General features: G+C 45.7%; 1 protein-coding gene across 1 annotated transcript in view; it reads left to right on the top strand.

The window, feature by feature from the left end:
- The first annotated feature begins 10,120 nt into the window (after nucleotides 1–10,120).
- CHSY1 (chondroitin sulfate synthase 1) overlaps nucleotides 10,121–11,932 on the top strand; it is a 71,205-nt gene continuing 69,393 nt past the window's right edge. The window contains exon 1 of the mRNA XM_060617829.3: nucleotides 10,121–11,010. Coding sequence (XP_060473812.1) covers nucleotides 10,691–11,010 — 320 coding nt within the window. The 5' untranslated portion in view covers nucleotides 10,121–10,690. The remainder of the gene's footprint in view (nucleotides 11,011–11,932) is intronic.

Here is an 11,932-nt window from a genome sequence, read left to right as displayed (position 1 = left end):
AATTCATTCTGTGAGGCCAGTATCACCCTGATACCAAAAACAGATAAGGGCACACACAAAAAGAGAATTACAAGCCAATATCTCATGAATATAGATGCAAAAATCCTCAACAAAATATTAGCAAACCAAATCCAACAATATATTTTAAAAAATCATACACCACCATCAAGTGGGATTTATTCCTGAAATGCAAGGTGGTTTAATATTTGCAAAACAATCAACATGATGTATCACATCAGGGAGAGAAAGGATAAAAACTGTATGATCATCTCCATACATGCAGAAAAGGCATTTGACAAAGTACATCCATTCATAATAAAAATCCTCAACAGGGTTAGAGAAAACATGACTCAACATAATAAAGGCCATCTATGACAAACCCACAGCTAACATCATACTCAAAGGTGAAAACCTCAGAGCCTTTCCCTTACAGTCAGGAATAAGACAAGGATGTCCACTCTCACCACTTTTATTCAACATAGTACTGGAAGTCCTAGCTGCAGCAATCAGATAAGAAAAATAAAGAAAAGACATCCAAATTGGTAAGAAAGAAGTCAAATTCTTGCTATTTGCAGATGACATGATACTCTATACACAGAAAGCCCTGAAGAGTCCACCAAAACTACTAGAACTGATAAATGAATTCACTGAAGTCACAGGATACAAAATCAATGTGCAGAAATCTGTTGTATTACTATACACTATACATAATTCCTATACACTAATAATGAAGCAGGCAGAAAGTGATATTAAAAAAACAATCCCAATTAGAATTGCACCAAAACAATAAAACATCTAGGAATAAACAACCAAAGAGGTGAAAGATCTGTACTCTGAAAACTGTAACACTGATAAAAGAAACTCAAGGAGACACAAGGAAATGGAAAGACATTCCATGTTCATGGGTTGCAAGAACAAATATTGTTAAAATATCTATACTACCCAAAGTAATCTATAGATTTAATGCAATCCTTACCAAAATACCAGCAGCATTTTTCACAGAACTAGAACGAACAATCCTAAAATTTGTATGGAACCACAAAAAGCCTTGAGTAGCCAAAACAATCTTGAAAAAGAAAAACACAATTTCAGATTTCAAATTATATTAACAAAACAGTATGGTACTGTCATAAAAATAGACACATAGATAATAGACTAGAACAGAAAACCCAGAAATAAGCCCATGATTATATGGTCAGTTAATCTTTGACAAAGGGAATGAATATACAATGGGAAAAGGACAGTCCCTTCAGCAAATTGTGTTAGGAGAACTGGACAGGCACATGAAAAAGAATGAAGCTGTACCATTTTTTTTTTCACCAGACAGAAAATAAACTCAAAATAGATTAAAGACTTAAATATGAGACCTGAAACCATAAAAATCCTTGAAGAGAACATAGGAAGTAATCTCTCTGAATTGGCTGTAGCAACATTTTTCTAAATACGACTCCTGAGGCAAGGGAAACAAAAGCAAAAATAAACTATTGGGACTACATCAAAATAAAAAGCTTTTTTGCACAGTGAGGGAAACAATTAACAAAACTAAAAAAATGACAAAGCTAAAAAGCAAACTGCAGAATGGGAGAAGATATTTGCAAATGACATGTCCGATAAAAGGGTAGTATCCAAAATATATAAAGAACTGATACAAGTCAATACCCCAAAACCAAATAATCCAATTAAAAAATGGGCAGAAGTCATGAACAGACATTTCTCCAAAGAAGTCACACAGATGGCCAACAGACACATGAAAAGATGCTCAACATCACTCATCATCAGGGAAATGCACATCAAAGCTCAAAAGAGATCACCTCACACTTGTCAAAATGCCTAAAATAAAAAACACAAGAAACAACAAGTGTTGGTGAGAAATAGGCACCCTCTTGCACTGTTGGTGGGAATGCAAATTGGTATAGCCACTGTGGAAAACAGTATGGGGGGGGGGTCCTCAAAAAATTAAAAATAGAACTAACCTACGATCTAGCAATCACACTATGAGTATTTACCCAAAGACTTCAAATCACACTATGAGTATTTACCCAAAGACTTCAAAAACACTAACTCAAAGGAATATATGCACCCTTATGTTTATAGAAGCATTACCTACAGTAGCCAAGTTATGGAAACAGCCCAAGTGTCCATTGATAGATGGATGGATAAAGATGGATGAATATAAAGAAGTTATATATATATATATATATATATATATATACACACACACACACATATATGTGTGTACACATATTGTGTACACATTATATATATAATGGAATATTATATATATATATATATATATATATATATATATATATAACTTTATATGTGTATAAAATGGAATATTATTCAGCCAAGTGTCCATTTGCAATGACATGGATGGAACTAGAGAGTATTATGCTAGGCAAAACCAGTCAGTCAGAAAAGGACAAATACCATATGATTTCACTCATATGTGGAATTTAAGAAACAAAACAACCAGGGGCGCCTGGGTAGCTCAGTTGGTTAAGCGTCCGACTCTTGATTTCGGCTCAGGTCATGATCTCACAGGTTGTGGGTTCAAGCCCCACATTGGGCTCTGTTCTGGCAGCATGGAGCCTGCTTGAGATTCTCTCTCTCTCTCTCTCTCTCTCTCTCTCTCTGACCCACTCCTCCTCGCACTCTCTCTCTCTCTCTCTCAAAATAAACATTAAAGAAATTTAAAAAAAAGAAACAAAACAACCGAGCATAGGGGAAGAGAGAGAGAGAGAGAGGAAAACCAAGAAACAGACTCAATTATAGAGAACAAATTGATGGTTACCAGAGGGGAGGTGGGTGGGGAGATGGGGGAACTGGATGGGATTAAAGAGAATACTTGTCATGATGAAAAAAATTAAAATGATTAAAAAAAAGACCACTTCTAGTTTGTGATATTAAAGTGTGTTATCTTTGAGTCTTCTTTTCCATTTGGCCAGCAGGAGGGCACATTTTCAGAGTGCCCCCTGAGTTTAGGTGTAGCTGGGGACCTGGGCCCTTCTTGGGGGACACAACAAAGGCAAACGCCATGTACAGATGACCATGTCACTGACAGTTCGTATGAGTGCAAATGTGTTAAAGGTGGCATCTTAAGGAGAATTGCAAAGAAAATATTTTTACTTCCAACAGCTGCTTCAAGGGCTGGCAGACACCCTCTCTGGTGTGAATTCTGTAGCTGTGATCTCCAGGACATGCAGGAAGCTAAAGATTCTCCCTGAGCATCTACTACCACACGCAATCCATTTACACTGGCTGGTAGTCTTCACTGATGGGGGATATGACCCATTTCTCCCATGAAAGCAGAGATCCATGGCTCTCAAAACTATCTGGGTATCAGAGTCTCACCAGTGCTTGTTAAAATTACAGACACTTACCACACTTCCTGAATTTCTCATTCAGCTTCAAGAAGCAAGGGGTAGATTCTAACTGGAGCTTTTTAAGCTCAACTCCTCTCATTTTACAGTTTTACAAACCGGTTAGCCACAAATCCAAGACCGGGTTATCTCCTTGGAAAATTCTGGTAAGGCAGTGATTAGAAACAGAGTCTCCTTCTCCTTCTCCTTCTCCCCCTTCTCCTCCTCCTCCTCCTCCTCCTCCTCCTCCTCCTCCTTCTTCTCCTTCTCCTCCTCCTCCTTCTTCTCCTCCTTCTCCTCCTTCTCCACCTTCTCCTCCTCCTCCTTCTGCTTCTTCTTCTTGTTTTATTTGAGAGACAAAGCGAGAGAGAGAGAGAGAGAGAGAGAGAGAGAGAGAGCGAGCGCAAACAGGGGAGAGGGGCAGAGGGAGAGAGAAAATCCCAAAGAAGCTCCACATTCACCACACACAGAGCCTGATGCGGGGCTTGATCCCATGACTGTGCGATCACGACCTGAGCCAAAATCAAGAGTCTGATGCTCAACTGACTGTGCCACCCATGTGCCCCTAGAAACAGGTTATTATAAACCGTAAAATTAAAAAAAATCTAACCATTATTCTGAGTCCAAGATTATAGATGTCAATTTAACAGGAATAGTTATATACCACAAGAGGGCGCCATCGTCACAATGTTCTGGCACTGCCCTTGATCGCTTTGGTGTATTTAATACTGTTAGCATAAGAAAATTTTAAAAGATTGATATTTTTTATACGTTTAACGTTACAAAAAAATAAAAGACATGGCATGAGGTCCTGAGATTATGGTGGGGCCAAAAATAAAGTACGAGGAGGAACCAGGATAAAACAAGTAGAGAAATAAATTCTTAAAGTAGCATAGGGATTTTGATGGTTTGAGAGGACTCTTAATGGCATCTCCACGCTGGTAGAACACTTACAATGATGTATTAGGGAAATTAGAAAGTAAAAGCTTGATTATATCTCTGAAATTTTCATTTTAGCTGCTTGCTGAGGGGTGAGAGCCAAAACTTGAAAGAAAATATTTGGGGGATTCTTGCTTAGAATCTGAGGCATTCTGGGCTGAGGTATTGGCTAATTAGTTGGTGGCAGCACCCACGTGGCCAACTGGTTTCATTTCTCTGGGTCCAGGTTTCCACTTGCATCAAACAGGAGCAGTTGCACCAAATAAATGGTCCGGGAGAATTCGTGGTCTTAGTGATCAATACTCTGTTACTATCATCTTTGGGCTTCCATTTGTGGGAAATTGGTATCATTTTTTGGAGGGTTAGATACATAATACAATCATGTAACAAAAAATCAGACAAATATTTAAGTCTCTACTGGGAAATCTCACTCACATTTTCCCTTAACTGCCAAGCCCCACACCTGGGGCTTTTCTTCTCTTATTTCTTGTGCATCCTTCTAGTGTTTTGTTATAAAAACACTAGCAAGATTCTTATTCTCTCTGCTCTTTGTTCTGTACCACATCATGCTCTTTCCATCTCAGTAGGAGGTGAATGCTTCCTTGCTCTGTTTTCCATCTGCAGACTATTTCCTTCTCTGATGGATGCACCATTGTTTATTTCTCTATTCCTCATGAAATGGACACTCGGGTCTAATCATTTAGTGTCACGAACAATGTGGCAGAGAATAACCATGTACAAGTGTCATTTTGTACTGGTATTGCTGGGGAACAAATTCTCAGAAGTGGCATTGCTGGGTTAAAAGTCAATGCACTTGTATTTTGCAATTTTGACCAAATTGCCTTCTCAGTGGGTTGCATGATTTTGCCCCCAGACTGTTGGAGAGCCTCTTTCTCCAGACTCTCCAACAGAGTGCATCATCATACTATTTTTATTTTGAACTCCTGTAGAGGCCTTAATATCACTTCTGGATAATCATCCTTATAACGCATCAGATGGGTAATGATGTATTTATGACCCTAGCATGGGCATGATAACACAACAAGGCATGTGAAAGATTAATGACATGGGGTCGTTTGAGCAGGTTTTATGTCATTGATGTTTTCTTAAAATTTTTTAATGTTTATTTATTCTTTGAGAGAGACACAGAGAGAGAACACGAGCAGAGGTGGCGCAGAGAGAGACAGAATTTGAAGCAGGCTCTGAGCTATCAGCATGGAGCTCAACGCGGGGCTCAAACTCTCTAACTGCGAGATCATGACCTGAGCCAAAGTCAGATGCTTAACCCAGGTGCCCTGTTGTTGATGTTTTCTTATTCTTGCTTTGCACTCTATGTGTTTGTGGATATGAATTTCTGTTGCCTCAATTTGTAGCTTAAAACTTCTTCTGCAACTTGCATATTTTTTTCTCCAAGCAATTTTATGCTTCATTAGGCTGTGAGTAAAACAGAGAGAGTCTGAGCTGCATATATGTCTGGAGCGTTTCCACAAGGTGACCAGGTCTGACCACCATATGGACCCCTGAAGGTGGCCATGCTGCCGACTAGTGCTTGTGTTCTGATGGGGGGGGGGGGGGCACTCCTCCCCCCCCCTCCTGTGGAATGGAAGCTTTGTCTTTGTGCAAACTTTCCAGCTGTGGAAACTCTGGCACTGCTCTAAAGATTAATGGCATTTCTTGGCAAAGGATGGGAAAAGCAAACTTCTCTGCTCTACAAGGATTAAGTCTTAGCCTAGAAGCAAACTGTCCCCGGCCTCCGCAGTGAGGTTATCTTGCAGAGAACATTCAGGCTGTTTCTCAATAGCGCCTGTGCTGGCGTCAGCCAATGTTTCCTAGTTAGTAAGATTACATCCCATCCGCCCAGCATGCAGAGTGGTGCTGAGTTTCTTCTGTCTGTCAAACACACACACTTGTGTGAGAAGCACACCCATAATGACTCAGTATCTGACAGAAAGAATGGACAGAGCTGATAAGCAGAGACCAAAGAAGCATGAAGATCATTCTAGCACAACCAGTGTCAGATCCACTCATGTCTGGAAGCCAGAACATAAGCCACAGTAGCTTGTCCTTTCCTGCATCTGCCTGGAAATGCTGCAAATAGAAGGAAATATTGAGCAAAAGTAATTAGCTAACGAGGACCTTAAATGCCAGTTTAATAGCATCATTAATAATAAAGCAAAGTTTTATTGGGTTAAAAGAGGTTAAGTGGCAATCTTAGTAAAATGGTCATTATAGATTTTCTTCTTTGCAGGCAATGAACAGAACCTTCTGAAAAGACCAATTATTATAACTGCCTCTTCTGAATTTGCTGTTTCTCAAAAGAGGTGTTTCTAAAGGTTTTAAAAAATGATTACCACTTTTTGCAGGGCCCCTTGTCTAAGGCTGGAGTCTAGGAGCTGTGTCTTTAAAGAAGCCCTTACAGGGAACTCTGTCGGTTGCTCAAGGCTTGCTGCCAACAAACAATTGAGGTATTTACCAAGGGTTTCCAAGAAATTGCTGCAAATTATATGAAATGTTATACCTGTTACAGGCATTCAATGTATTAGCAACAGAAAAAATAAATGTAACGTGGGTGGGAAGAGGATTGCAATTTGTGAGAAAATGTTCAGTAATGTAGGTAGAGATGAATTTTAGGTACATGACATAGATAATCACACTGCATGAAGACAGAAATGAAGTTAGATAGCATGGCATTTTTGAACACATTTCTAAATATCAGTCTAGAATCACGGAGAAGGGACTTTAACATGACGTGTGGAAAGACCCATTTGGGGATGAGGAAACTGAGCCCCTGAGGGGGGTGTGCAGCTTGTTCCTGGTGGGACTTCGTCGTGTAGAGGGATGACCAGAACCCGAATGCTGCACCCGAGCCAGCCGGGGGCCCCCATCTTAGGTGGTGTGTGTGCCATTAGGAACTTTCATTCTTAAATAACTCTCTAGTTTGGGGCTTCCCTTGCAAGTTTTTCTGAGTGTGGCTAACTCCACTCTTTTTTTTTTTTTTTTAGTTTATTTATTTTGAGAGAAGGACACACACACACACACACACACACACACACACACCCACACAGCATGAGTTGGGGAGGGGTAGAGAGAGAAGGAGAGAGAGAATCCCAAGCAGGCTCTGCACTGTCAGCACAGAGCCCAGTGTGGGGCTCCAACTCATGCACCGCGAGATCACGACCTGAGCCGAAATCAAGAGTTGGATGTTCAACCCACAGAGCCGCCCAGGTGTCCCAAACACCACTCCTTGTTTAAGATGGGAAAAATAGTCAACGAGTCCCTCAACCTAAGAGGGAGGGCTCCTAGTGCAGCGAAATCGAGAAATAGTTCTTTCCTCCGTTTACTAAGGTGCAATGCAATGCCTACGAAATCTGATCAACCTGACTTCTCCTCACCTTTAAAAATAAATCAGGGGGAGGGAGACATAGGGAGTGAGGAGCTGCCTGGCCTGGAGCAGGTTTTGAGGAGGGTGCTGTGTGTGCATTGGTAGGCTGGGGTCTCAGATGCACGCCATCCTCCCAAGATCCTTGCTGGTAATGGCTGTGCAGGAGCTGGTGGGGCTGGTGTCCAGACAGGCAGGCCTCCACAGTGGAGTTACCGATTCGGCCCTTTGGGCTGTCACTGAAATCCTGGCATTTGCCTTCAGCTATGAAATCCCCTCCTGATTCAGGCCTCTGCAGGGGCCCTTGATGGGACATCTTTAGATCCTTCCCAGGGAGAACTATCTCAGCTTGAAGATGGAGCTGCTGCTTCCAGCTGTGTTGAAGCTTCCCCTCCCTATCCCTAGGCTGCACTCGGGAAGCGGCCCTTTCACCAGTGTAGAGGCTCCGGGAGCCCCTGGCTGACTTCTATAGGTCCCTGGCTCTCCTCCCTTCCCACCATCCTGTGGGCAGGCATCACCCTGCTTTTCCTGGGAGGACTTCACCTATGTCACATTCTCTTTGTACTGGGCGTTCTAAATGGTCAGACTCAGGCTTTATGGAGAATAGGGAATCCTCTCTACATCATGAAAGACACACTTCATGAGTCTGCAGATGAGGCAGGTGAGGCTATGGATCTAGGAAGCAAGAAATTGAGGAGGACAAAATGTTTACCAGCCACAAAATGTTAAGTTCCAACACATGTTTATATGCTTTTCATTGGATTTCAGTCTAGAAGAGGAAATATACAGGGTTTTAGGCAGGTTAGAAAATACTGAACTCATTAAGTATGTCACCAGATTGAACATCTGTGTCTTGCCAGATTCGTGCTTTATGGAAATCATTGTGAATTATGGGGCTGTTGCTGAATTTGGGGCATCTGGTGACTACTTGGCATTTGTGGCTTATGGTCTTACTGGAAACCCCTTTGGATGGTTTTCAAGCCTGTAATTCATGGTTATATGTTCTGTATTTTGCCCAAGACCACTGCTGGAATCCTGTGTTCACTGTATAATGAGCATTTTATTTTTAGATGTGGATCACCTCTTCGGGAGGGAGTCTGTGGGGAAGGTGGGTAATGAACTATTTTTGACATAAATCACAAGTGCCAAAGAAAGTGGTAATATCTGAATAATAACAACAGTGACCACCATTCAATTGCAGAGACTGTGTCTGTATCTCCCACAACTTGCCACTTCAAATTGTGTAATATTTCAAATATTTGGTCATGTTAACAATGAAGAAAGATCCAAAGGATTACCCCAAGCATGCTTACTTTCTGTCCCTAATTCATTTGATGACATGAAGGGGACCTGTCAGGCCCAGGGAAACACTTTGCTCTCCAGGAGTTTCATTAGAAAACCCCAATATATTGGCGACTAAGTAACAAGACTAATATTTACTCTATGCAAACATTAGTTGTATGGACACTTTCTTGGCTTTTGTAGCCTTACTAAGTTTCTTTTTAAAAAGAGGAAATGTATAAAATTTAAAATCCATCCTAGAGAGGCTGTTATTCAAAACCTGTCTCTAGAAATACACGGCACTTTTATGGATGAACTATGTAGAAATATTGACAAAGCTTCAGGTAGATTGGGGGTACTAGTCGACTATCTGCCCAAAAAGAATGTAGATAAAAGTAGTGTTTACCATCCAGAGTATTAACATCACCTACCATTTCTTCAAATCCATTAAAGACTAGCAGTGTTAGGACCTTGGGCATTAAATACGGGTTTTTGTTTTTTTTTTTAAGCTTAGAAACTAGGGGCAGGGAACAAGGTAAGTGAATTCACGGTTCACTCTCTAAGCTTGCACGTCTCAAACGGCTCCTGCACTGTTTATTCTATATGTGCTCGTTCCTGCCCACATAACGGCGGGAACAAAGGTGCAGTGTGAATCGGGAAGACGCGGGGAAGGTAGACGGTCAGGTCCGCCTGGCTGGAGGGCAGGGCGTGGGCAGTGGGGTTTATGTGAGGACAGTCTCAACAGATGGAACGAGCGGTTCGTGCAGAGTTTGGGGACGAAGAAGCCCCTTCTTTAAAAATCCCTCCTCAGCTTCACGCCAGCAGTGCATCTAGCAGGATGGGGCCGCCTGGAGGACACGGTCCCGGGGAGAAGACGCCCCGGGGCCAGGGCTGGGCGCCGCCGCCAAGAGTCCGAGCACGGACCGGCGGGGGCGTGGTCGCCGGGCGGATAACGGGCTGCAGGGCGCCGCGGCCCGGGCCCCCGCCGGCGCCGAGCCGGCCCCACGCCCCCTCGGCCCCGGCAGCCCAGCCGCAGACCGCGCGGGCGGGGCGGGCGCCTAGCGCGCGCCGGGAGGGTTTTTTTTTTTTTTTTTTTTTTTTTTTGTTAAACTTTGGCCACGTGAACCGCCCCCCATTCACTTTTGCGCCAATCCGGCGGCGCGGACGGATCCCGAGAGGGGCCAGGCTCCACCGCCGCCGGGGCCGCTTCATAACGCGCCGTGCGTGACGTGAGGGGCTCCTGTTGCAATGGCGAGCTAAGCCGGAGGATGTGCAGCTGCAGCGGCGGCGCCGGCCACGAAGAGGACAGGGGCGGGTGCCACGCGAGCCTAGCCGAGCCAGCCGAGAGACGCGGGCAGGGCGGGACTGGGGTGCGGACTCCGCTGCCACAGCCGTCGCCGTCGCGCTGGCCCCGCGCCCCCGTGCGCCAGCGGGAGGAGCCGCCGCCGCCTCGCGCTCTAGCCGCTGCCGGCGCGCGCCGGGCATGGTCCCCTCTTAAAGGCGCAGGCCGCGGCGGTGGGGGTGGGCGTGCGGAACAAAGCGGCGGCGTCGGGCCTGCGGGCGGCTCGGGGGCCGCGATGGGCGCGGCGGGCCCGCGGCGGCCGCGGCGCTGCCCGGGCCGGGCCTCGCGGCGCTAGGGCGGGCTGGCCTCCGCGGGCGGGGGCGGCGGGCTGAGGGCGCGCGGAGCCTGCGGCGGCGGCGGCGGCCCGGCGGGCGGAGCGGCGCGGGCATGGCCGCGCGCGGCCGGCGCGCCTGGCTCAGCGTGCTGCTCGGGCTCGTGTTGGGCTTCGTGCTGGCCTCACGGCTCGTCCTGCCCCGCGCCTCTGAGCTGAAGCGAGCGGGTCCTCGGCGCCGCGCCAGCCTCGAGGGCTGCCGGCCAGGGCAGGCGGCGGCTTCCCAGGCCGGCGGGGCGCGCGGCGATGCGCGCGGGGCGCAGCTCTGGCCGCACGGCCCGGCCTCGGATGGCGGTCCGCGCGACAGGAACTTTCTCTTCGTGGGAGTCATGACTGCCCAGAAATACCTGCAGACCCGCGCCGTGGCCGCCTACAGGTGAGTCCCTGCTCCCCGGGAGCTGCCTCCTGTATCCAGCATCCCGGCGGGCGGCCCTGCCGGTATTCCGTTGGGTTGAGCATTTACCTGCTTCCCAGACCCGAAGCTCCCCGGCAGTGTCGGGCGTTGGAAGCAGAGGTCAGTGGTGGGGCGGAGAACGCAACGCACAAGAGCACGGGCTTTGGGGTCAGGCGGACCAGGGTGGCCCCCGTGGGTGTGGTCCTCAGCCCGAATTTGTGCAAGGCACTTTAGCTTTCCACGTCCAAGTCTTCTGCTAAATGGGTGTGATTGACCATCGCTCTCTCATAAGGTTGTTTGCACCATACCTGTGATAGTAGTGACAGTAACGGTTATCGTTTGATTCTCTGAAATACGCACCTTTGCTTTTGCAGAGCTAGAGCCGAGGTCAGTTAATCTGGTTAGAACCCTTCCATAGCATACTTACAGATTTCCCTGGTGGAGGCTCTCCTGTAAATGAAAAGGGCTGCCCACTGCACTCTTGACCACACCAGTCTGTTGAGTTAATGGAAAGAGAACCTTGGGAAAAGTAGTTCTTAGCCCGTGGTAGATTCGGGGTTAACTAGCTCAGTTTAGGGATGTGTGTGTGTGTGTGTGTGTGTGTGTGTGTGTGTGTTATCCAGTATCTGGGTCCTCATTGGCCATATGAGTCATAAAAGTGGCTGGAATCATGTTCAGGATTAACAAAGGGATTAACCAAAGTAATCTTTAGAAGGGCGATGATTTTGGAATGACAGACTTGTAGTGGAGTGAATTTGAGGTAGAAGAGGAATGTCGACTCAGTAAAGGGATTTAATGGGGCAGCGTATGTGTGAAGTACAGAAATGCTTACTGTGTGGGTAAGATTTGGGATTCATCCAGCCACAGAACAAACCAATGCAGGGAGGTCCCCTGAGAATGAACT

This window comes from Panthera onca, chromosome B3, assembly GCF_046562875.1.
Source record: "Panthera onca isolate mPanOnc1 chromosome B3, mPanOnc1 haplotype 2, whole genome shotgun sequence".
Taxonomy (NCBI): Eukaryota; Metazoa; Chordata; class Mammalia; order Carnivora; family Felidae; genus Panthera; species Panthera onca.
The sequence above is the reverse complement of the archived record's forward strand: the minus strand, read 5'-3'. Positions and strand labels throughout refer to the sequence as shown.